The sequence below is a fragment of the Otolemur garnettii genome, unplaced genomic scaffold, assembly GCF_000181295.1.
Source record: "Otolemur garnettii isolate 467f Iridium unplaced genomic scaffold, OtoGar3 scaffold00005, whole genome shotgun sequence".
NCBI classification, from domain to species: Eukaryota; Metazoa; Chordata; class Mammalia; order Primates; family Galagidae; genus Otolemur; species Otolemur garnettii.
Window position 1 is genome coordinate 35,290,484 of NW_003852400.1, and position 23,773 is coordinate 35,314,256.

Here is a 23,773-nt window from a genome sequence, read left to right on the forward strand (position 1 = left end):
TAATCTCCTATGATCATCTCATCAGCAAATTTAATTCCATTTTGTCATGTGTTAAATAAGATTTATGGAAACCATTGTCTTGAATTGAGGAGGCCCCCAATTGCCCAGACCCAACCAGAATGGAGCCACCTCAATTAGGAGCCCCCTCCAAATAAACTGAAAGGTAAAAACAGACCAGCTTTCCAAACTATAGGAGATTCACAGCAACAAATAAAAAGGGGCCCAGTAAATCTGAGATAGCAGGATCAGGAAGTCCCTTTTCCCTTAACTTATCCAGGGAAAGTAACCTGAAACTAACCAATCCACTTTTTGAACTATGCTGTTTCACTGCTCCTTGTTCCAGCTGCTTTACAAAACCAACCATGCTGCCATCGCCATCTGAGCTGTTACTTTATAGACTGGATGCTGCCTGGTTCATGAATTGCTAATAAAAGCCAATTAAATCTTTAAAACTCAATTTGTTGGAAGTTTGACACATATAATACAGCATATTCACAGGTTCCAAGGAATAGGACATAGGTATCCTTGGGGGATGGGAGGAATTATTCCGTCTTCAACACTTACCGTATGACACATAAGGGCCCTCTCCCACCCAGCTGCTATTCTGGCACACAGTATGCACCTACCAAGTATTTCCTGATTGGTATTCCTGCAATTGCTCATTGCTCCACAAAAAAGAACAAATAACTGTGCTTAAAAAATCTAAACTCAAAACTACATCAACCAAATATGACTGGCTTCAGGGTTTCTCAAACTCTGAAACATTTTGGGTGGATTAATTCATTTTTTAATTCATCTGAGGTGGCAGAGGCTGTCCTGAGTACCATAGAATGGTTAACAACACCCTTGGCTCCCACCCACTAATGCCAGTAGCACTTCTCAACCCTATAACAACAACAACAAAAAAGTCTTCAGATAATACCATAGAGGGGTGGAGGGCAAAATAACACTCAGTTGAGAACCACTATTAAGCAAAGGTCTTTCCCCTTCTATTACTTGTATGAAAAAGTAACCCTAATTCACACAATGATATGCTCCCATTTTAAATAAGGATAAGAAATTCATCAGTTTCTTCTAGCTCAGTAAAAAAGTTGTGGGGAATAAATTAATTCCGGTTTTAGTTCAGAGAAAATTATAAATAAAACCTGGATAGTTTCTGTAACAAGCCTTCCTCTTTTATAGGTTTTATTTTAAAGTACTTTGTTTCAAGGGAATACTTCTAAGAAATCAGAAGACCTATTATTAAGATCATGATGTAGACCGCACATGTGAAATAAAAAAAAGGGATAAAACCGTGCAAGGCTTGTTTTAAAGTCTGTCATAGATAATTTCACCTTGCTAGGATTCATGTAAAAGAGAATTAAATTGGCTAGGAAATAAAGAAATCCAAACCATCTAATTAGTAAATTCTTTAGTTTTAAAAATCCCCTTTCAGCAGAACTGATACATTATTTAATATGTCACTATATACAGAAAGATTAAATTATTTTTAAAAAAATGTAAGTTAACTTAATGGATATATCCTTTCTCATACTTTGTTCATTTGACTCTGAATTATCACACATCTTAGCTTCTGATAATGTTATGTCTTTCTTCATACTATACAATTAGCCATAAACAATTACTTACAATGTACTGCTGGAGAGAATAAGCTGTTGCATTATTAGATAGATCTAAGAAATGTTCTAAATAAAACTGCAACTTCTAGCATTAAAATAGCTGAAACTTTTATGCCACTGACTTTCAAATAATACTGTTTTTGCTTTACTTTCCAATAAGTTTACATCTTTTCCATTTTAGAATGAGATTTTAAACAATTCTTTAATGCATTAGTTTACCCCATATATTAATACACAAACTTTATGAACACCCTAAATAATGCTGAATTTTCAGGTAAGTATCCTCAGAATCATTAAAAGGTATTGTGGGCAAGGGACTTGAACAGAAGCTTCTCTGAAGAAGATAGGCACATGGCCTACAGACACATGAAAAAATGTTCATCATCTTTAATCATCAGAGAAATGCAAATCAAAACCACTTTGAGATATCATCTGATTCCAGTAAGAGTGGCTCACATAACAAAATCCCAAAACTACAGAAGTTGGCATGGATGTGGAGAAAAGGGAACACTTCTGCACTGCTGGTGGGAGTGCAAGCCAATACATTCCTTGTGGAAAGAAGTATGGAGAATACTCAGGGATCTAAAAGTAGACCTGCCATTTGATCCTGCAATTCCTCTACTAGCTATATACCCAAAAGACCAAAAATCACTTGGCAACAAAAGATATTTGCACCAGATTGTTCACTGCAGCTCAATTCATAATAGTGAAGTCATGAAAGAAGGCCAAGTGCCCATCGACCCATGAATGGACTAATAAATGGTGGTATATGTATACCATGGAACATTATGCAGCCTTAAAAAAGACGGAGACTTTACCTCTTTTATGTTTGCATGGATGGAGCTGGAACATATCCTACTGAGTAAAAAATCTCAAGAATGATAGAAAAATTATCGAATGTACTCAGTACTACTATTAAACCAATTTATAATCACTCAGACTTTCATATGAAGAATAGATCACAACTACGGCCCAGGATGAAGAAGGGAGGGGAGCTGGAAGGGAAGGGGGAAGGTCCGATGGAGGGAGGGTAAATGGTGGGATCACACCTATGGTGCATATTGCAAGGGTACATGTCAGATCTATTAAGTATAGAGCATAAATGTCTTAACAAATAATTAAGAAAATGAGATGAGGTATATATTAACCAGTGTGATATAAGTGTTCCTAATTCTATATGAAATCAGCACATTATACCCCATAAATGCATTAATGTATACATGATCTATGTGTTTATGATTTAATAAAAAAAATTGTAAAAAGGTATCAAAATGCATTGATAGGCTATAGTAATTCAAACAGGCAGGTCAACTGGCTACAACTTTGAGTTTCTTCTTTTTAAAAAATTTCAAAATATTACAGGGAGGCAAATGTTTTAGATTACATAGACTGCTTTTGAAATGCTTGAGTTCTGGTCATCAGAGCACCCATCACCCCAACAGTGTTCAGTGTTCACAATGGATTTCACCTAGAATCCATTAGGTAGGATTTTTCTCTCTCTCTCCTCCCTCCTCTTCTCAGTTGATTTCCACAGAGTTTTACTTCACCCCTGCACACATGTGTGGTCATTGTTTAGTTCCAATTTAATACAGAGTACCAGCAGTTCCCAAGTTACAAACACCTGACTTATGTACAACTTGCACTTACAAATGGAGGCTATTAAATTCCCAAGTTACAAACATCTGAGTTACATACAACTTGCACTTACTAATGGAGGTTATTACAGGTAATAGGTAAATGTTCTTATTCCAACTTATATACAAATTCAACTTAAGAACAAACCTACAGAACCTATCTCGTTCATAACCTGGGGACTGCCTGTGCATGTGGTGTTTGTTTCTCCATTCTTGAGATACTTCACTTACGAGAATGATTTCCAGTTTCATCCAGATTGCTGTAAAAGATATTAATTCATCTTTTTTTATGGCTAAATAATACAGTACTCTATGGTATATATGTATCACATTTTATTAACCCACTCATCAACTGATAGGCAATTGGGTTGATTCCACATCTTTGCAATTGTGAACTGTGCTGCAATAAACATTCAAGTGAAGGTATCTTTTTCACAAGAAGTCTTCATTTCCTTTGGTTAGATACTGAAGAGTGGGACTGCTGGATCAAATGGTAGGTCTACCTTTAGTTCTCTGAGGAATCTCCATAGTGCTTTCCATAAGGGTTGTACTAATCTGTAGTCCCACCAACAGCGTCGAAGTGCTCCTTTTCTGTCTGTATCCATGCCAGCATCTACTGCTTTTGGACTTTTTAATAACATTTCTCCAAGGGTTAGTGACATTGAACATTTCATATGATTACTGGTGATCTGTTTTTCTTCTTTTAAGAAGCCTCTGATTGGTAGCACCTTGTGGTTCAAAGGAGTAGGGCGCTGGCCCCATATGCTGGAGGTGGCGGTTCAAACCCAGTCCCTGCCAAAAACTGCAAAAAAAAAAAAAAAAAAAAAAAGAAGCCTCTGAGCGTGGTTTTTGCCCACTTTTTAACAGGGTTGTTTGGGAGAGTTGCTGATTTGCTTGAGTTTCTTATAAATTCTGGGAATCAGCTCTTTATCAGATGTGTAGCTTATGAATATTTTCTCCCATTCTGTAGGTTGTCTATTTACTCTGCTGACTGTTTCCATAGCCAGGCAGAAGCTTTTCAATCAAATCCCACTTATTAATTTTTATTGTTTCCTGACTGCCATTAGCGTCTTGGTCACAAATTCTTTGCCTAGGTCAATATACAGAATAGTTTTTCCCATTTTTCCAATAGAATTCTTACAGTTTCCATGCCTTGAAGTCTTTTATCCATCTTGAATTAATTTTTGTGAGTGGTGAGAGGTAGGTTTCCTGTTTTATTCTTCTGCACATGGCTAGTCAGTTTTCCCAGCACCATTTATTAAACAGAGCTTCTTTCCCCAGTGCATGCCATCGTCTGCTTTGTCCAAGATCAGTTGATTGTAGGTAGATCATTTTATATCTGGGTTCTCTGTTCTAGGGGTGTCTAACCTGCAGCCTGCAGGCCACATGCAAATTATCTGAGCACTGTCTTGCTTATCTGTGGTGTTGTATGTAACGAAAATTATACACAGACTTTTTTTGCTCATCAACTTTCGTTACTATTTGCATATTTAATGTGTGGTCCAAGAAAACTCTTATTCTTCCAGTATGTGGCAGAGAAGAAAAAGGTTAGATACCCTTGTAAGTCTGTTCTGTTCCACTGGTCTATGTCTCTAGTTTTGTACCAATATCATGCTGTTTTGGTTACCACAGCCTTGCAGGATAGTTTGAAGTCTGGTAATGTGATGCCTCCAGTTTGTTCTTTTTTCTTAAAAGTGCTTTGGCTGTTTAGGCTTTTTTCTTGTTCCAAAGCACAGAATTATTTTTTTCTACATCTGTAAAGTATGACATTGGCAATTTAAGAGGGACTGCATCAAATCTGTAAATCACTTTAGGTAGCATAAGACATTTTAACAATGATGATTCTACCTAGCCATAAACATGATGTTTTCCCATCTGTTTGTATCCTCTGAAATTTCTTTCCTCCAAGCTTTAAGTTTCATAGTTCTCCTTGTAGAGATCTTTTTCTCTTTGGTTAAATATATTCCTAGGTATTTTATTTTCTTTGTAGCTATTGTGAATGGTATGGCGCCTTTGATTTCAATCTCAATTTGACTGTTATTGGTATGTATTCTGAGACTTTGCTGAATTTATCATTTCCAATGAAGATATGCTATTTAGTTTTGTGACAAGAGGCTACCTATGGAAAAAGAGAAAAAAAAAAGAAAAACAGCTGGCAGTCTATCTCATTCCTTTATCAAAAATTTCCAGATGGCTTAAAAATTTAAATGAAACAAATAAAACAATAAAAATATGAAAAATTATATGTTCTCAAAGCAAGGTATGTCTTTTCAAGTATACAGATACCACAAAAGAAAACAAGGTGGAGGCAACACGGATGCCTGATTACAGGCTGATTTCTTTAATCTATGAACAGCTTGTTCCAATTATTGCCTGCTGCATAACAACCACTCCAAACTAAGTAGCATAAAATAACAACTGTTCATTAATGCTCATGGATTCTGTGAATTAGGACTTCGTAAGGGTGGACTGAGACGGGCTGTTTTTGCTCCATGATCTCCAGGGCTCTGTTTGGGAAGACTTGCAAGTTTGAATTAACTTAAGCCCTCCGAGGGTTTAGAATCATCTACAAGTTACTGCTGATTCATGTGTCTAGCAGTTAATGCCAGCTGTTATTTAGAACCTTAGTTGGGGAAAACAGGACCTCATCTCCTTGTAGATGCTCAGGCTTATAGCATTGTGACAGCATTCTAAGTACAAGTGTTTTTAGAGAACTAGGTGGAAACTTAGCCTTCTTATCTCAACTTGGAAGTCATAAAGCCTGACCAATTAAAAGGGAGGGACATAACCTATCAATGGAGAGAAACGTCAAAGTCACATTTTAAGAAGAGTTACCATGGCCATTCCTGGAAAAGAAAAATCTGTCGTAGAACTCAAAGCAAAAAAATCAGCAAAATTTCCAATTTAAAAACTGAGAGAGGGGAGGATATGAACAAGGCATTCAACAAAGGCATATGCACAAACTATAAACATCTAAAGAGTGCTTAGCCTTGCTCATAATTAAGAGAAAGTATAAGATACTATACAATAAAAATACTGCTTTCTGCTTATTCTTTTGACCAGAATGTGTAGTAACTCATGAATCATTGCTAAGTACATAAACTGACAATTTGGTAAAATCTATCACTATTTCAAAAATGAATATCCCTTAGGCAAATATATTTAAAAATTTTCCCTACAACCTTAGAGAACAAAGATAGGTATATAATGGTGGTTCCTGAAGTACTGCTTATAACACTAAAAAATGGAGCAGAGGCTATCAGACATTTTGGCCTCAGAGCCCTTTAAAATTTTTTCATTTAGATGCTATTGGTGACTTCAATAGACATTTATTTATCTGAGTTAAATTTATCAATATTTGCTGCTTTAGAAATTAGAAAATTTTTAAATATTTATCAATTCGTTTAGAAATAACAAAAAACACATTATATGTCCACAAAATGTACTTTTATAAAAATAACTTTCTACATAAAAATATATCCTTAATGAGAAAAGTGGCATTTTAATTTCTGCAAAAAAATGTTTGGCTTAATAAAAAACAGTCAGATTCACATTATCTATTTCTGTATTCAATCTGTTGCATTATGTGTTTTGGTTGAAATAGGTAAAAAACATTCAGTCTTTCTCAGGGGCACAGTTAAAAAACAGAAGAGAAGTTAAAAGCTTTTACAAGTCATTGTGGATACTCTTTGAAACTACACTAAAATCCACTACTAGGAGTTTCCAAAAAAAAAAAAAAAATTTTTTTATTTTTAAAGACAACATGAAATGGGAAACTATCAATGAACTTTCCATTCTGTTACACTGAAATCCACTGGGTTATCTTGCCCTTTGAATAACTATTTTATACTTCAATGATTTTTTAACATGAATTCCCTGGTCATGTGGTAAATACTGGTTCACTGAGTTATGCAGTTCTTCCAAATGTTGGAACATTTCATTATCAACAATTTAAACATCACTGTTGAGTGTACATGAAAAGTACTAGGGAGCTATCAAATTCATGGGTACACAAGATACAACTTTTTAACTAGGCTCAGTGGCTCATGTCTGTAATTCTGGTACTTTGGGAGGCTGAGATAGGAGGACGGCTTGAAGCCAGGAGTTCAAAACCAGCCTGAGCAAGAACAAGACCTAATCTCTACAAAAAAGAAAAAAAAAGAAAACATTAGTCAGGCATTGTGGTGGGCACCTATAGTCCCAGCTACTCAGGAGGCGGAGGGAGGGTCCCTTAAACCTAGAAATTTGAGGTTGCTGTGAGCTAAGCTGAGGCCATAGCACTTTAGCCTGGGGGGAATAGAGTGACTGTCTCAAAAAGAAAAACTGATGCAAATGTAAATTCATGTTCATGGAAATACGTACATGTATATACTGTATTTAAGAAAAAAATCAAGCAGTAGAACAGAATGTATAATTTGTAATTTGTGAAGTAGATTTTAAAATATTTGGAAGAATATGTCATATAATGTTAGAAAAGGCTCCTAGGAAAAAGGGCATTTCATATCATATAATCATTTGTTATGTGTTACTTTTCCAATTAAGAAAAAAATCTCTTCAAAATGGCAACTTCTACATACAGACCAATTCTTTGAAAAGATTTGTTATTTTATTTTATTTTTTTTAAGTCTGTGTCTTGCTCTGTTGCCCTGACTAAAGTGCAGTGGCATCATGTAGCTCGTTGCAAGTTCAAAGTCCTGGGTTTGAGCAATCCTCCTGCCTCAGCCTCCCATGTAACTGGGACTACAGGCATGCACTACCATGCCTCAGCTAATTTTTCTATTTTTAGAAGAAGCGGTCTGGCTATTGCTCAGGATGGTCTTAAACTCCTGGCCTGAAGCAATCATCCTGCCTCAGCCTGCCAAAGTGCTAGGATTAGAGTTGTGAGCCGAAAACGTTCTTTAATTTTTCCTCTCATGAAAGACAGGCCGTTTATAAAAACATAATCAGCATTACTAATAAAATATACTAAAAAAGAAAAAAAAGAAAAAGCAGAAATGAAAGTAAGAAAAAATGCCATGAAGTTATTATAATGTTCGCTGGCGTGTTACACTTATTAAAAAGAAGTATTCTCAAATAAAGCCATATTCTCCATCTATAAACTTTAAGATTTTATTTACATTAAGCCAATACCATATTGTTAAGGTATCCAAGTGAATAACAGCAAAGTTACTAAAATCTCTGTGATTAAGGGGAAATAGTGAGGTTGCCTGCTTTGCAATGTTCAAGAACAATACTGATGTCAGCAGCAATCATTCTGAAGTCTCAGATGAAAAACAACTTCAGAAGTCATCACTTTAGTTCCAAAGGCATTTTCAATAGCATTTTCTTTGCCCTTGTCTTTGAACACTATTATGTAGCCTACTGTGAAGAATCTTAACCTCTGTGACCTCAAACTATTTTTTGATTAACATTATAGCTCTATCACAGGAAGAACTTTTGTCTCAGGAGGAGGCCTGATCATCAGTTTGTGTCTTTATTGCATCTCAGCTGGATTACTGCAATTCATTATTTCTTGTCCTCTTGGATTTTACTGTCACATGCAACTCTGCAGTACTTAAGACCCGAATCACCCCTTGCCACAATGTATTTTTAAGACTTAGGATAAGTTTAACATTGATTTTGAGGGTCTTACCTGTAAGGAAAACTATGTTCAGTCTATAATTTTGAGATTTTACTACTTTTTGTACTGTCTTAAGTAAAGTTATGTGTCCTAGAATGGCCCTTTGTGTCAGTATCATCTGAAAATGAATTAAGGATGTATTAACAGTCGTATAATAGATGATCAAACTTAAGGTATCTGAGCAAAGTATAGATAAAAACAAGTAAATCTTTCCATTTTTTTAGAAACTGGCCTACTAATAAGCTAATGGTATTAAATACTTTATAAACAACACGTATGTATATGTTACTGATAAAAATACACCAGAAAATAGGTTTTTCTGGGTAGAAATATACCCAAACAAAGGAAATACTGATAATAAAGATCAAGGGTTTTTACATGACAAACATTCAAAAATATATATGGAATCAATACAAAAGAAAAGAAATGGGTTCATTTTGAAGCTGTCACTATATTGCCACTGGGTGGACCAGGTCAAGAGAAGCAGCTATCTAAGAAGTAGGATTATTTGATACCTAAGAATAATTAGGGAATAGCTTTTAAGAGAGCATAGGGAGTGTGAGAATGGCACGATTTTTAATAAGTTGGGCCTTTGAGAATCATGAAAATATGTGACATGTAAGAGACGACCATTATATATAAATGCTGATAAATAAGTGACAACAGAACGGTCTGCATGTGAATAAAACTTAATGGCAAAATCATTTTCTTGCAGGATGAGAATCAATTAATTTATATTCACCACTTCAACTGTTAATATTAAAGTTTAAGAATTAAGGTCTAAAGATTCCTAGGAGACAAGAATAAAGATATATATGACCTATTTATGATGGTTTTATTAGTTATCAACAAACATTCATAATGAACAATTTGGATCAACCTAATTTTCTCATTAACAAATCAGTTTCTGAATATAGCTGGCTTTTTCCTTTTATCTGTCTATACAGACTTTATAAAGGTCACTATGTATCAAAGGATGAAGGAAAAAAATGAAACCATTTCAGCCATTTTGAAGGGGGAAAAAAGGAATCAGCTGGCAAGCCATAAAGTAACCAACGTGAGCACCTCTGTGCTAAAGATCAGAAAGCACTCAAGCCTATGCTTTTATACTTTTACTCACGCAGCAGCATAAAAAATATTCAGGAATATTATAAGTACCTCACCTATGGCTGTCACTGTGGTTTGGTGGACTAGGAGCAGTCTGTGGATGCCACCAATTGGTGCTGCCTCATCTAGGACCACTGTTACTCCCTTATGAGAGTTAGCTCCCATAAATAGGACTGCTAATACAGCATCACCAACAGCCACATCCAGTGTGGTCATGGAAGCAAATCCCAGAAGCAGATGTGCAGGTGTGACTAGAAGCTGGCATCATGTTTGCTGTAGCATCTGGAAACACATAACAGCTAGAACCTCATTTTCAGGAGCAAGCCATGCAGGAAGGCCATACCAACCACTGGACATTATGGCACCAAGGGCAATGGCCAATATGGCAATCTAATGGAGTGCTCATCCCTTCACCCAGAATAAGCCCAGGCCTAGGAGACATCAGTGAATGGGAGGCCAAAGTGTGGGCCCAGTTCTTGCCCAGACTGCCCCATTAGAGATGCCATTATTGTCAGCTCGGCACCTTAGTTCCATCTCCACACCTGTCTGTGAGCTCCTTGAGGGCAAGGACTGTGCCTCTCATTCCCTATTTACTACAGGGAGATTGTCTTCCCTAAAATGAAAGGTATAGAGAGAAGCTTGACAAAAAAGGAGATCAAAAGTCTGGAGAGCTTAATAACTTTCCTGAATGAAGATTTCACCCTTATTTAAGATAAAATATAGAGAATCCTTAGAAACCTATGGAAAATTAGTTGGTACATTTGATATATTAATCACCTGCTTTTCTGAAGTACAATCACTGCTGCTATCCTGTACCAACACAGCTAACTGAAACAGAGTCACTACATTTCAGGAACTACTGTCAGACAACAGTGACACTAAGCAAATCAAATTTTTACTTATATGATCTGGAACTAAGTACCTATCCTTCTTCTTCCAAGTACGCAATTTCATTTTATAATGAGAAAAACTTTTGCTGATTTTTAAAAAATAAGAATTCACAATCATCTATCAGCAAATGCTTCCCTTTTCCTTTTGAAATAACAACCAAGATATCTCTAGTTCTCAAAAATTTCTAATGCTAAAGACATAATAAGAATGATGATGTAATTACTGACAAAGATAATTTGTATTTGTAACTCTGAAGAGACAAAGCTAACTAATTCTGTGTGTTTAAATTTATTAGAAAGTTAGTACTGTAATCATAATTAAATATATTCAAGGTTAAGATACATAATCCTAGCTTTAATTAAAAACTGTTGTGCTATCAGCATATCCATAAAACTAAGGCACTGGAAATCGTAGTAGAGATGACAATATAAATCTATATGAAATAACTAAACAATGAATAATTTCAAATAAAATCAGCCACTTAAAAATGATTTTTCTATAATTTCATATAATTAGACTGATAATTAGAAAATAACCAGCTCTCAAATAAAATTCAGGATCACAAAAGTGAACCATAGAACTTAAGTGCTATTCCTAAAACTATGCTCTTACACTGATCTTTGAGATAATATTTCACTTACCTTGAAGATAAAGTTAGAATTAAACCATTATATGATGTTGAGGATTAGATACAGAATGAAAAACATATTTTGATTTATTTGCTAAGGGTAAATCTACCACACTAAGTGACATTAATAAAATAGGCATGAAAGTTGATGACTGAATACCTATTTTCTAGTTCAGAATCTTATGAAGAAAAATATTTTGTTTTCTATAATACCAATGATAAAGTCAATATTAGGGTCTCAAGGTAGGTTCAATATATGTAAATCTATAAATATAATTCAGCACATAAACAAATTAAAAAACAAAGACCATTTGATTCTCTCAATTGATGCAGAAAAAGCTTTTTTTAAAAAATACATTTTATTTTATTTTATTTGCAGTTTTTGGCTAGGGCTGGGTTTGAACCCACCACCTCTGGGACTGGCGCCCTACTCGTTGAGCCATAGGCACTGACCATAAAAAGCTTTTGATAATATCCAGCATCCTTTCACGATCAGAACACTTAAGAAAATGGGTACAGACGGGACATTTCTTAAACTGATAGAGGCCATCTACAGCAAACTCATACCCAATATTGTTTTGAATGGAGTTAAAATGAAATCATTTCCACTCAGATTAGGAACCAGGCAAGGTTGCCCATTGTCTCCATTGCTCTTTAACATTGTAATGGAAGTTTTAGCTATCGCAATTAGGGAAGAAAAGGTGATCATGGGTATCCATGTAGGGTCAGAGGAGATCAAACTTTCACTCTTCGCAGGTGCTATGACTGTATATCTGGAAAACACCAGGGATTCTACTACAAAACTCTTAGAAGTAATCAAGGAATACAGCAGTGTCTCAGGATACAAAATCAACACTCATAAATCGGTAGCCTTTATATATACCAACAATAGTCAAGCTGAACAAATAGTCAAGGACTGTATTCCATTCACAGTAGTGCCAAAGAAGATGAGATATTGGGGAGTTTACCTCACAAAGGATGTGAAAGATTTCTATAAAGAGAACTATGAAACTCTAAGAAAAGAAATAGCTGAAGATGTTAACAAATGGAAAAACATACCATGCTCATGGTTGGGAAGAATCAGCATTGTTAAAATGTCCATATTACCCAAAGCAATACACAACTTTAATGTAATCCCTATTAAAGCTCCACTGTCGTACTTTAAAGATCTCAAAAAAATAATACTTTGTTTTATATGGAATCAGAAAAAACCTCAAATAGCCAAGATATTACTCAGAAATAAAAACAAAGCAGGAGGAATCACACTATCAGACCTCAGACTATACTATAAATTGATAGTGATCAAAACAGCATGGCACTGCAAAAACAGAGAGGCAGATGTATGGAACAGAATAGAGAAGCAGGAGATGAACCCTTTTCCCCCTGTGAGGAAAAGATTCCTTATTTAACAAATGGTGCTAGCTGAACTGGCTGGCGACCTGTGGAAGGCTGAAACTTGGACCCACACCTCTCATCATTAACTAAGATAGACTCTCACTGGATTAAAGATTTAAACTTAAGATATGAAACAATAAAAATATGAGAAGAAAGTGCAGGGAAAACTCTTGAAACTTTTCTGAAGAAGACAGGTGCATGGCCTACAGACACATGAAAAAAATGCTCATCATCCTTAATCATCAGAGAAATGCAAATCAAAACTACTTTGAGATATCACCTAACTCTAGTAAGATTAGCTCACATCACAAAATTCCAAAACCCGAGATGTTGGCGTGGATATGGAGAAAAGGGAACACTTCTCCACTGCTGGTGGAAATGTAAACTAATATGTTCCTTTTGGAAAGATGTTTGGAGATCACTTAGGGATCTAAAAATAGACCTGCCATTCGATCCCATAATTCCTCTACTAGGTATATACCCAGAAGACCAAAAATCACATTATAACAAAGATATTTGTACCAGAATGTTTATTGCAGCCCAATTCACAATTGCTAAGTCATGGAAGAAGCCCAAGTGCCCATCGACCCATGAATGGATTAATAAATTGTGGTATATGTATACCATGGAATATTATGCAGCCTTAAAGAAAGATGGAGACTTTACCTCTTACAAGTTTACATGGATGGAGCTGGAAAATATTCTTCTTAGCAAAGTATCTCAAGAATGGAAGAAAAAGTATCCAATGTACTCAGCCCTACTATGAAACCAATTAATAGCTTAAGAAAGCTATAACCCAATTGTAGCCCAAGAAGAAGGAAAAAAGGGGAGAGGGAGGGAAGAGGATGGGTGGAGGGAGGATAATTGGTGGGACCACACCTATAGTGCATCTTACAAGGGTACATGTGAAATCTCCTAGGTGTAGAATATAAATGTCTTAACACAATAACTAAGAAAATACCATGAAGGCTGTGTTAACCAGTTTGATGAAAATATTTCAAATTGTATATAAAACCAGCACATTGTACCACATGATTGCATTAATCTACACAGTTATGATTTAGTAAATAGAATTTAAAAAAAAAGTGAGTGTGTAGGGGATGGGAGAGACAAACTATTAGATTATACCTAGAGTCTGACATCACTGTAAGTAAGAAAATACACTTTGCATATATTTAGGATACCACACTAACAGTTTAATTTCAAGAGAAAAATACTTCAGTAAGTACACAGCCACTTAAAACCACAATACATTCTGAGAAACATGTTCTCAGGCAGTTTTCTACAGTAAGAGTGTTCACTTACAAACCCAGGTGGTAGCACCTACTCCATACCCAGCCTGTGTGGTAATGACTGCTGCTCCCAGGCTATGTAACTAGCATATTCCTGTACTGAACACATGTAACACAATGGTCAGCACTGGTGTATGTGAACATAGAAAAGGTCCAGTAAAAATATAGTATTATAATCTATAATCCCATATAGGGGCTGCTATTGAATGAGCCAGTGTTAGGCAGTGCATGACTGTACAGCAGGGTGTTGCATAGCATCATTTCATGCAATGTCATTTCATCGGGGTGCTGATGATGGCAGGGGAGAATCAACTGTAGGCCAGGACAACTGTCTGTGTGAAATCTGCATGTGCTCCCACGACTGCATGGGACTTCTCCAAGTATTGCAGTTTCCTCTGACACCACAAAGCTGTGCAAGTTAGGTAAACTGACATGTCTAAATTGTCCCCATCTGACTGAATGTGGGCATGTGTACTATAACCATTTTATATATTGATTTATTTACTCTAACTATGAGCTATTCTAACCATTCATTTTGCCAATGAGGAAAGAGGTACAATGGAGTTAGTAAACAATGAGGCCAGAAGACTAGAAGAGATTGCAAAAGCAAAAAGGAAAAAAAATGTGTATGTATATTTCATGTTCATAGTCAAAATATCTATTTAAAATTTCAAGATTATAAGTAATTAAAAAAAATAATAAAATATTTTAAATATTTCCCATTTTTAAAATTTTTCTTATCAGATTCCTCTACTAAGCATTAGTAGTTTTCAAAAAGAGAGAATTAATGATTTTCAAAACAGGTTAGCAATTAATTTAAGGGCAATTTTATAAAAGCCTGTGATACAGATCAGAAAAAGTTCATTGTGAAGATCTGTGAAATAATAGGAAATTCAAGCAACTGTAGTACATCTCCTCAAAATAGAAGAGTAACTATTTCAATTTAAATAAGGTTTGCAGGTCATGTGTTTTCTCTAAGTAAAGGAGTAAATCCTCCTCTTTGCTAAGCCAAGCAACAATTACTTCAGATCAAAAGTTAACTTCATCTTCTTGTACAAGGAATACAATTTATCTATTTGAGGGTACACTCCAAATTTCAAAACTCAGGTACCTTACTAGGTATCTCGCAACAGGAATAGATGGCTAGATATATAGATAGATAGACAAGTGTCCTGACAGGTATTTCCAAACCTGTAGAAAATGACCACAATATATGGTTCTTAATTTTTAGAAGGTACTTTTATAACTTACCATCTTTTTCCTCTTATCTTGCTCTGTGGGTGGTTCTTCATCTTCTGTTACTTTTGGTTCCTCAAGATGAGACATCAACATACAGCTACAATAATTTTTAGAAAACATGTTTTAAATGAAAATATCTATAACATACTTAAAATTAAAAATAAGTCCTCAAAATCACTAAGAACACAAATGCTTCCATGCAACGAAATGTGAGGAAAACAGTAGATAAATTAGATACGCAATTAAGAAAACATTTTTATGGAAAATATTCACTTTAAACAGCACCACACTAAAAAATTTTAGAGGCTTTTACTTAGGCACTTAGGATAGTTAAGTGTAATAAATTCATTTATAGGCAATTTTTAAACCAAACATCACTCCATAAAGCAAGGCATGTAAGCCCTTTATATTTTTCTAAAACAAATGATACAAACACCTCAAATTAATACTTTTGTTCTCCTAATCGTTATATGCCTACAGATTATTACACATGCAAAAACTTATTTATTTATTTATTTAGACAGAGTCTTACTTGGTCACCCTTGGTAGACTGCTGTGGCATCATAGCAACCTCAAACTCTTGGGCTCAAGTGATCCTCTTGCCTTAGCCTCCCAGGTAGCTGGGACTACAGGTGCCTGCCATGGTGCCTGGCTATTTTTAGAGATGAGGTCTCACTCTGCTCAGGCTGGTCTTAAACTCCTGAGCTCAAGAAATCCACTTGCCTTGGCCTCCCAGAGGGCTAGGATTACAGGCGTGACCTACTGCGCCCAGCCACATGCGATAATTTAAATAACATCACTAAAACACTATTCATTTTGTAACAATCTACTTTGTGCTCCAAAGATAGTACTGTGTTATGAAGAACTTGTCCCCTGATTGCACTTGTACCTTTGAGACAGTTGTAAATCATTTTGTTCTGATTATCTGCACCATTGCTCTTCACCATTAGCAGAGATAATAGAAACATAGTTTCCTGTTCTGTTAACACAGGTTCCAGGCAGAAATGAACATTATCTAGTGAAGGAACAAACCCACTGTTTCCTAATTTAGAATAGAAGAATTCAGTTATTTATCAGTGTCATAGGTTCCTAACCAATAGACTGTACCAAAGAAAGCTTGGTTTCTCTTATGTTTCCTATCAAGTACAGATGAAGGGCAATGCTTGACTCCAACAAGTGCTGATATCAGAAATGATGGGGAATGATTCCTGATGGGACTCACTCCTGCAGCAGATAGGGGCCTCTTTCATTCTCGTTCTCCATCATTAAAAAATTAATGGTTGGAGCAACTGCTTCTGCTCTAGTCACTGGTGTGGTCAGAGTTAGAACCTTAGGCCAGAAATCCTAAGTCCTGAAACACAGCAGGAACACAGCCCCTAACTCACTGCATGGCCTTGACCTCTTAGAACTACAACACTCTCCTCTACCATGGCACAGCCACTAGACAGTGGACTTTGGGACAAAGGAAGAAAATTACCTCACTCTATCAACCTAAAAGCTATTTCATAAAGTGAAACGCTTTAAAAAGGTCTATATCCCAGTTGGTATTTTAGAACTGAGTAATAAGATGAGCTTCCTTTATACCAGCCATTTTATACCTGTTGCAAACTTGGATTCTAACTGTAACACATATGGGTCTCCATGGAACCATGCTTTATTTTGCATCAAATTCTTTCACCACATTCTAAAATCCATTAACTTACTTATATAGTAAAACTCTCTATTCTGCCTTCCCTGAGTTAAAAGATTTATCACACTAATAATGGAGCACATTCTGGATGCATGCATAATATATATACAAAATACACTATATACACACATAATTTTGTTTCTTTCTATGATCAACAACTAGCCAAAGAACAGAAGATTTTGCTTTTCTTTTTTTTTTTTTGAGACGGAGCCTCAAGCTATCCCCCTGGGTAGAGTGCCATGGCATCATAGCTCACAGCAACCTGCAACTCCTGGGCTCAAGCAAGTCTCCTGCCTCAGCCCCCCAAGTAACTGGGACTACAGGCGCCTGCCACAACACCTGGCCATTTTTTGATTGCAGCCCTCATTGTGGTTTGGCAGGCCCGGGCTGGGGATTCGAACCCGCCACCTTAGGTGTATGTGGCTGGTGCCTTAGCCGCTTGAGCCACAGGCGCCGAGCCAAGATTTTGCTTTTCAATTCGGCAATTTGCATTCATTTGCATCTTTGGAAGGTAAAAAGTAAAAACTTTTTAAAAATTGGATTGAAAAGACCAAAGGTGAAACTCTCTCCTACTGGAAAATTTTCAATTAAAAGTCTCATTTTACTGACAAAGAATAAAAACAGGCAAAAATCATGTTTTATATAAAGGGCATATGAGAATAGATTTCTAATATGATAAAATGTATAGACTATAACTATAATAATAGTAATACTAATAAAACAGTAACAATAAGAGTTTAAAACAGCTAATGTGAGCACAAGGCAGCCACTCCTCCACTCTACACTCACCGCCAGGATCAATGAATAGATCCAGGCACTCTAGTCAGCTAATCAGAATCTTTCTCAACAAGCAACTCAAACCAGTCAAACACAACCAACAAGCAATGAAACATGAAACCTTTAAAATCATTTCTTATTTAAAAGGCACTTACTTCTATTAAGATTTTTCATTTAATCCATACAATCTCGGTACCTTAAGTAATTTAGCCACTTTACAGATGAGAAATGTAAGGCTGAATTTACAAACATTCATGAAACACTAATAAAGAGTATATGCCTTTAAATTTTTCCTACTTAAATGAACTATTTCCTACTTCAGAGTACTGAATTTGAATGCTTCAAATTTGCCTTTATTTCAGCACCTGAACAACCAGACAACTGTCTGATAAAAGCCTGTCGCAGTCTACCTGCAACCTGTCTGTGAGCAAAGGTGGGACAGCTGGTGGCAAAGGCCAAGTATTTAAGTCATGTTCTTGATGTCCAGTATCAGTGATCCTCAAATTGGAGCTTTGCATCTGAGTGACCTGAAGTGTTTGTTAAATGCTAAGCCTCATCCCCAGAGTTTCTAGCTCGGTAGGTCTGGGTGAAGCCTGAGAATCTGCATTGCTCAGAAGTTCCTCTGTAATCTTTCTCACAAGTTCCTCTGTAATCTTTCTCATCACTTCCTCCATAATATTGATGCCAATGTTGTCATGGGACAACAGTATCATAGCAAAGCCACCAAAAGTGCATCCTGCTCATATTTATATCTCTCTGGCCCCCATGAAACTGATTTTTAACAATGATTTTTTAAAAAATGTTACTGGTCTCAGCTAGGCTAATATACAGAACAATTTACAGATTGCTTCATATAAACCAAAACTGACAACATTATTCAGTTGCTCTTTGAGGTGGACACTTTGGTTGCCACATGAACCTCCTTCCCAGCTGAACCCTAAAGCTGTCCAGTTATCCTCTTCTTCCACGCCACCATATGCTTCAGAGAAAGCTGGCTGTAGCCCTAGTGCCAGTGGCTCAGTCATGAAGATCCTATTCCCCTGGACAATGATTACTTTCAACAGGGGTTTAAGGAATTCTGGACAATTATACCTGAGCGGAGGTCTGAAGAAATGATTTCTAGAGAAGGTTTACCTTGAACTTGAAAGATACAAGATAAAAGGAAATTACAAGCCTGTCGCTGGCAACGCTACTAACTATGCCTAGAACTACTTTTTACCAATGAGGGAAGGTAACCTACAGACAAGGTTAATGTACTAAGGGACAGAGTAGAAAGCACCTGGGTCTTTGGTGCTGTTGCTAAGGCTATAAGCTAATCCTGGAGCCACCTTTGACGTGAGAGATCACTAATTCTTTATTGTTAAAGCTGACTGAAAGTCCTCTTACAGTCCTTTATGTAAATACCTTATGAAAAATTCATTTCTGGGCTCAGGCCAAGAAACTGTCTCCCTTCTCCTGTGTTAAGTGTAAAGCTGCCTCCTAACATATTTTAGAGATTCCGCCTAAAGGTTCTTCCATACGTAGTGAACTATAACCTGACAAAGTGTTAACAGACTGTAACCTGCTCTTGTACTAAACACAGAGTTTCAGTCAAGCACAGACAGCCTAACTGTTCAATAGTGTTTGAGTGAGGCAAACGTTCAGCTGTAACCAATCCAGCTGTTTACACGCTACTGTTTATGTGTCTCACTTCCCTTTTCTGTATCTTATTTTCTTTTTTCTGTCCATAAATATTATCCCAGCGTGCAGCAGCCCCAGAATCACTCTGAATCCTTTCTGGTTCTGGGGGCTGTCCAACTGGTCAATCAGCTCTTTGCTCAAGTAAACTCTGCTAAATTGAATTCATCTCACGCTTTTAACACTTGGTAAACCTAACAGTGGAAATAAGAGCAATGTAATTCCTAGTATCTTTCTTTTTGCCCAGGTAGTTAGAAAGCTCACAGCTAAGCTTTATATCCTGATGTAACAGGTTTCTCCAGTCAAGGTTTCTTATTTAAATACCATCAATACTGAGTTAATAGTTTCCTATTATAATGAGCCTGTGTTTTTCTTATGCAGTGTCTCAAATCCGCTTAAGGTCAGGAGACAGAATATAAACAGCTACCTAAATGCTGTGTATGAGTAGTATAGGCAACCGGCCATGAAGAAACGGGAGTGGTGCAATGAATTCTTCCTGTACGTATGGAAAGGAGTTTTAGAAGCAGAAGCTTGCAAAGCAGGGCAAGGCTGAGGGCATGACACACCAAGGAAACGAAAACATTACAAGTCAAGCTACACATATAAAAGTGCACGGTATGTTTGCAGAATAAAAATGAATCCAGGGAGGCAAGAAAAAAAGCTAGAGTTGTAGATTGAGGGTCAGCATAGAATAGCACCCCATCAACTTCTTCCTGTGAGAAACTGGGCTTTTAAGAATGAGACAGAATCAGAGAGGAGGAAGTGGAGAAAGATACCGGGACCTATGTTCTTTATAGCTGGTATATTTTATACTCTCTAGCTACAAAACCCACAGTCTTCCAATCAATTTTATTGCCTCTAGGCTTTCTAAAATACTGCATAAATTCTTCATTTTTACTTCCTAAACTTTGGCAATGGATTGTCAATCTCATTTCCCAATGTTCCTGACAACTAAATGTTATTTAAGAAAAAATATGGAAAATACTTTAACCAGATAAGCAGAAGGCAAAGAAGGCAAATCTCTAGCCTCATTAATATATTTTCCTGGCTGGGCAGCGCCTGTGGCTCAGAGGAGTAGGGTGCCAGCCTCATATGCCGGAGGTGTTGGGTTCAAACCCAGCCCTGGCCAAAAACTGAAAAAAAAAATAAATAAATAAAAATTATATATATATACACACATACACACATACAGACACACACATTTCCTGGCTTAATGAAATAACCCCCCCAAAAAAATCCAAAAATAAATAAAACAAAAATTCCAACAAAAAAATAAACCCACATTCATAAACTCTCAAGATGAATCTCTTCTTCTTCTAAAAGGATGAATCATTTTATATATGATCTTTCTAAGGATAAATCTGATCATGCCATTTCCATGTGGAAATCACCAGTGGGCCCCAACTGACTACAGACTATAGTCCACAATTCTTTGTATTTCCCACAGGTTACTTACATGCTAGCTCCAATAGATCACATATCCTTAGCAGTTATTCTCAGTATCCCTGGACCCCCTCCTCTCCTGCAGCTAGCATTGCTCCCTTGGTCCCTGTTTCCCCTTTTGTGAGCTCTTTCCGGACAGAGACTCAGCTGCTTTCTCACAAGCACAGTGTCTGCTATAGTCAGAATGAAAAGATGATCTGTCAATCAGGCTTTCTTAGTATGATTGTTTTTGCAAACTTGACTTAGCCAGCGCATGCTCAGAAATTTAATTACACATTATTCTGGTATATCACTGTTGCTATTTCTAGATGAGAATAGCTTTTGAATTTGTAGACTGGGTAAAGCAGGTTGCCCTCCCCAGTGTGGGTAGGCCTCAGTCAATCTGAATAGAACAGAAACACTAAGGGAGAATCTATCCCTCTGCTTCCAGTTGGGATACTCTTCTCTTGCCTTTAGACTTGGACTAGAACTTACATCGTAGGCTCTCCCAGGTCTCCGGCTTACCAACAGTGCATCTTGGACTCCTCTGCTTCCATAATCATAGAAGACAATTCCTTACAATAAGCTTCTTTATACATGTATCTTTTTTCTTCTATTGGTTCTGTTTCTCTGGTAAGCTCTCATATGCTTCATTTGCTCTAATTTCTACTCAATTGAGACAATATAAATTAACAGAACCAGAAAGATTGACTTTCCTTGAATAAACTGTTTAAAAGTGGAAGATATATCAGCAGACCTAGTCTAAATTACTCTTAGAAACTGAGACTCAGAAAAGTTGGATAACTTGTTTCCCCACTGTGCTTTCATATACCAAATATGCCCCAGGGTAAAAAGATATCACCAAACAATTCTGGGGGGTGGGCTGGAAACAGTGCTCATACCTTCCAGCTACCCATGAACACTACTTTCAAATCTAGGCCTTTCTACTTTGGATCCTGATAATCATCTCCTAGTCAGTTTGTCTTCCTTACTTCCAACATTTTCTCTTTCCAAACCAAATTTCTTCATAGTTGAAAGAAGGCATATTGAGTCAGAAGACTCTGGTTTTCATCTTGACTCTTCCACAAATTTGCTGTGTCACTGCATCTTTTCTGAGCTTTGGTATCCTAATTTTTAATATCATGAGACTGCACTAGATAATTGGGTTGAGAGTCACAGTGTCATAGCTCACAACAACCTCAAACTCTTGGGCTCAAGAGATTCTCTTGCCTTAGCCTCCTAGGTAGCAGGACTACACAATGATCAGCTAGTTTTTCTATTTTTAGTAGAGATGGGGTCTTACTCTTGTTCAGGCTAGTCTTGAAATCCTGAGCTCAGGCAATCTGCCCACTGTGGCCTCCCAGAGTGCTGGGATTATAGGTGTGAGCCACCACGCCCCACCTGCCTTGAATCTTCACTAGTATTTTCACTGTGCTGCCAGCCATGCCCTCCCCCAAACCAAACTATATACTCCAAAGAGGGGAAGGAACACCTGAACATATCCTAAATATTTCATAAATAATTATAGACTTTATCACATATTATGTATAAAAACACACTATTTACAGTCATGTACCATAAGCTTATAAAATTTGTTTTTAAATTGTCCACATGCACAAACAATTTTACATTCTTGCTTTGTGGCCTCACAGTTGGCTGTTTCTACTTCATATGGGCTCTACTTTTCTCAAAGCTAAGTTACATGTTAGATAAATTTTGTTTATGTATGTTTAATAAGATTTAACAATATATATGTGCATTGGGCATTTTTCAACAAAATGAGATTCAAATAAAAATATTTTCCATTTATTATAGATGGCTTTATAAAGAACAAGAAAAAGGTTTAATATGTTATTAACAAAAAGAAGTCCTGTGGTTGGGAATCTTACAAAGCCTTTCTTCTCATTATGTGAAACTTTATTAATAGTAATAACAAGATGAAAGGTATGGCAATTCTAATCACAAAAGGATACAATGATTAATTTTTCTTTTCTTTCTTTCTTTTTTTTTTTCCTGAGACAGAAACTCATTCTGTTACCCTAGGAAGAGTGCTATAGCATCATAGCTCACAGCAACCTCAAACTCCTCGGTTCAAGCAATCCTTTTGCCTCAGCCTCCTGAGTAGCTGGGACAAGAGGCACCTGCCATAATGCCTGGCTATTTTTTGTATTTTAGTAGAGACAGGGTCTTGCTCTTGCTTAGGCTGGTCTCAAACTCCTGAGCTCAGGAAATCCACCTGCCTTAGCCTCCTAGAGTGCTGGGATTACAGGTGTGAGCCGCCAGGCTTAATTAATTAATTTTTTAAAAATTCAAATTAATAGTTGTGAAAAATGAGATTAACATTCTTTTTCTGTTTTTTTAAGACAGGTTCTTTCACTGGTGCCTAGGCTGGAGGGAGTGATGTGATCATAGCTCATGATAGCCTCAAACTCCTGAGCTCAAGGAATCTTCCTGCCTCTGCCCTCAAAATAGCTAGGACTACAGGTACACACAATTACACCCAGCTTAAATTAAAATATTATTTTAAATATTTTAAATATTTTTAAATATTTTTAGAGATGGGAGGGTCTCACTATGTTGCATAAACTCCTGACCTAAAGCAATCCTCCCACCATAGCCTTCTAAAGTGCTAGGATTACACATGTGAGCCACCACACCTGGCTAGCATTCTTTTTTTTTTAGAGACAGAGTTTCACTTTGTTGCCCTTGGTAGAATGCTGTGGCGTCACAGCTCATAGCAAGTTTCAGCTCTTGGGCTTAGGCAATTCTCTTGCCTCAGCCT

General features: G+C 36.6%; 1 protein-coding gene across 1 annotated transcript in view; it reads right to left on the bottom strand.

Moving 5' to 3' along the window:
* The window catches only part of IPO11 (importin 11), a 215,062-nt gene that overhangs the window by 20,695 nt on the left and 170,594 nt on the right, over positions 1 to 23,773 (bottom strand). The window contains exon 29 of the mRNA XM_003782731.3: positions 15,438 to 15,522. Coding sequence (XP_003782779.1) covers positions 15,438 to 15,522 — 85 coding nt within the window. The remainder of the gene's footprint in view (positions 1 to 15,437; positions 15,523 to 23,773) is intronic.